This window comes from Raphanus sativus, unplaced genomic scaffold (genome assembly GCF_000801105.2).
Source record: "Raphanus sativus cultivar WK10039 unplaced genomic scaffold, ASM80110v3 Scaffold3489, whole genome shotgun sequence".
Taxonomy (NCBI): domain Eukaryota; kingdom Viridiplantae; phylum Streptophyta; class Magnoliopsida; order Brassicales; family Brassicaceae; genus Raphanus; species Raphanus sativus.
The window spans coordinates 3,667-6,343 of NW_026618795.1; the positions used below are offsets into that span (position 1 = coordinate 3,667).

At 40.3% G+C, this 2,677-nt stretch overlaps 1 protein-coding gene across 1 annotated transcript; it reads left to right on the forward strand.

Moving 5' to 3' along the window:
• The first annotated feature begins 200 nt into the window (after positions 1-200).
• On the forward strand, positions 201-2,020 carry LOC130506638 (EP1-like glycoprotein 2). The gene is made up of 2 exons (XM_057001325.1): positions 201-1,036; positions 1,364-2,020. Exons 1-2 carry the CDS (start codon positions 241-243, stop codon positions 1,942-1,944), a joined length of 1,377 nt encoding a protein of 458 aa, XP_056857305.1. The 5' UTR covers positions 201-240; the 3' UTR covers positions 1,945-2,020.
• The last annotated feature ends 657 nt before the right edge of the window (positions 2,021-2,677 follow it).

A 2,677-nucleotide genomic window follows, 5' to 3' on the forward strand; every position in this document is an offset into this window, starting at 1 on the left:
TGTTAAAAAAAAACTTTAATTTGTAGCCGCGGGAATATTCGGAAATTCTCAGTAGACTGACACAAATTAACCTTATCCAAAAATCACAACTCAGCCGTCGGCCCACTTTGTACAGCGCGAATTTGAATGAGATGTTTAGTCAAGTCGCTGACTTTTCAAACAAATACAGCCAATAGAACCTATAAATAAACTCAACTCTTATTACAAAACCATCTCACACTCCACAAAACACAAAAAGAAATGACCAAACCAATCATGCTTCGGTTTCTAATCGTGGCACTCGCCATTGCCACTGTCTCATTGGTCACAGCCCAAGTCCCACCGGAGAAACAGTTCAGAGTCGTAAACAACGACGAGTTTGGCGACTACATCACCGAGTACGACGCGAGCTACAGATTCATCAACTCACCCAACGCAAGCTTCTTCACAAGACCGTTCCAGCTCTTGTTCTACAACACCACCCCTAGCGCCTACGTCTTAGCCCTCCGTGTCGGACTCAGAAGCGAGGAGTCGCTCATGCGTTGGATCTGGGACGCAAACCGCAACAACCCCGTGGGCGAAAACGCAACTCTCTCACTCGGCCGCAACGGTAACCTTGTCCTCGCCGAGTCAAACGGCCGAGTCAAGTGGCAGACCAACACGGCCAACAAAGGCGTCACAGGATTCCAAATCTTACCCAACGGCAACATCGTGCTACACGACAAAAACGGCAAGTTCGTTTGGCAGAGTTTTGATCACCCCACCGACACACTCCTCACCGGACAATCGCTTAGAGTCAACGGACCTAACAAACTCGTCAGCCGTAAATCCGACATGGACGGCTCGGATGGTCCCTACAGCATGGTTCTTGACACCAAAGGCTTGACCATGTACGTTAACAAAACAGGTCAGCCGTTAGTATACGGCGGATGGCCCAACCACGACTTCCGCGGCACCGTAACGTTCGCCGTTAGAAGAGAGTTCGACAACTTAACGGAGCCGTCAGCTTATGAGCTCCTCCTAGAACCCGCACCACAACCAACGACAACTAATCCAGGTAACCATGGTTTGCTGAAGTGGGGGACAACACTGGAGCGGTCCGGTGTACTCCATTTCTTAATATTTAAATGTTCAAAATTTTAATATATACATTTTATAAAGGAAATTATTAAAATAATTTAAAATATATTTTTTGGTAAAAAATATTTTACATAATTTATATGAAAATATTTGTTTTTGTTTCGTCAAATTTCATAATAATATTATTTTGATATTTTAAAACATAACTGATTTTTAAACTAGATATTTATTTTAAAATCCAAATATTTTTCTCCCCACAATCTTCATAATTTTTTTTTAATAATATTATTGAACCGGCCTGCAGGTAACAACCGTCGTTTACTCCAATCCCGACCAATTGGAAGCGGAGATGGAACTCTAAACCTGAACAAGATCAACTACAACGGAACCATCTCATATCTCAGACTCGGCTCCGACGGTAGCCTCAAGGCCTTCTCGTGGTTCGACCCAGCCACGTACCTCACATGGGAAGAGTCCTTCTCTTTCTTCTCCACTTACTTCGTCAGACAATGCGGCTTACCGTCGTTCTGCGGCGACTACGGTTACTGCGACCGTGGAATGTGCGTTGCGTGCCCTACACCCAAAGGGTTACTCGGATGGAGCGACCAATGCGCACCACCTAAAACGACGCAGTTCTGCAGCGGAGGCAAAGGTAAGGCCGTGAATTACTACAAGATCGTCGGCGTTGAGCATTTTACTGGGCCTTATGTTAATGATGGACAAGGCCCAACTTCTGTGAACGATTGCAAGGCTAAGTGCGACCGTGATTGCAAGTGTTTGGGTTACTTCTACAAGGAGAAGGACAAGAAGTGTTTGATCGCTCCTCTTCTTGGTACACTCATCAAAGACGCCAACACTTCTTCTGTTGCTTACATCAAGTATTAGTGTGTGTTCACTTGAGATTTATTTAATGAATAATCGGTGAGTTTTGTAATGATTTTGTTAAGGCTCACCGTTTTTTTTTAAATAATTGTATTGCCATTGTTTAATCTGAATAAAAGCTTTTCTTCGAGTTAAAAATAAAATAAAATATGAATAAAAGCCATAGGTTTTGTGTTTATATCTATGTATACATTTAATAATCGGAGGACTATATGAGTATTAATTATGTCAATAAGTGTATTTTTGCTTGTGTTACGATCCAATAAAGAATATCGAGACAACTCGATATTGTTGTACATTTTCATATTTAGACAAAAATATACTTGTTTTCCCTTTTCAGAACATGCATTTAATGGTTTTACTTTTACATTAAGAAAATCGAGACAACTCGATATTGTTGTACATTTCATAATTCTGTTAGTTAATGATTTGATTTGATTTCCGGGGGACCATTATCTATGCTGATTACTCTGTGTCTGAATGAGTAAGAAGAAAACACAAAACTAACAAAAATATAAATTTTCAGTGAATTTAGAAGACTCAAAACATAAGAGAGTAGGTAGTAATGGATTCTACTATAAACAAGGAATCAACAAAAGTTACGTTATCATGTTTTAAATATTTATAAATTTTGGATACTGGATACACCCAGTTAAATTTCTAAATATGATTGGTCACTGCCTCCCTTAGTGGCATCAAAAAATAAGTAAATAACTATCCGTAAACATATTAATAT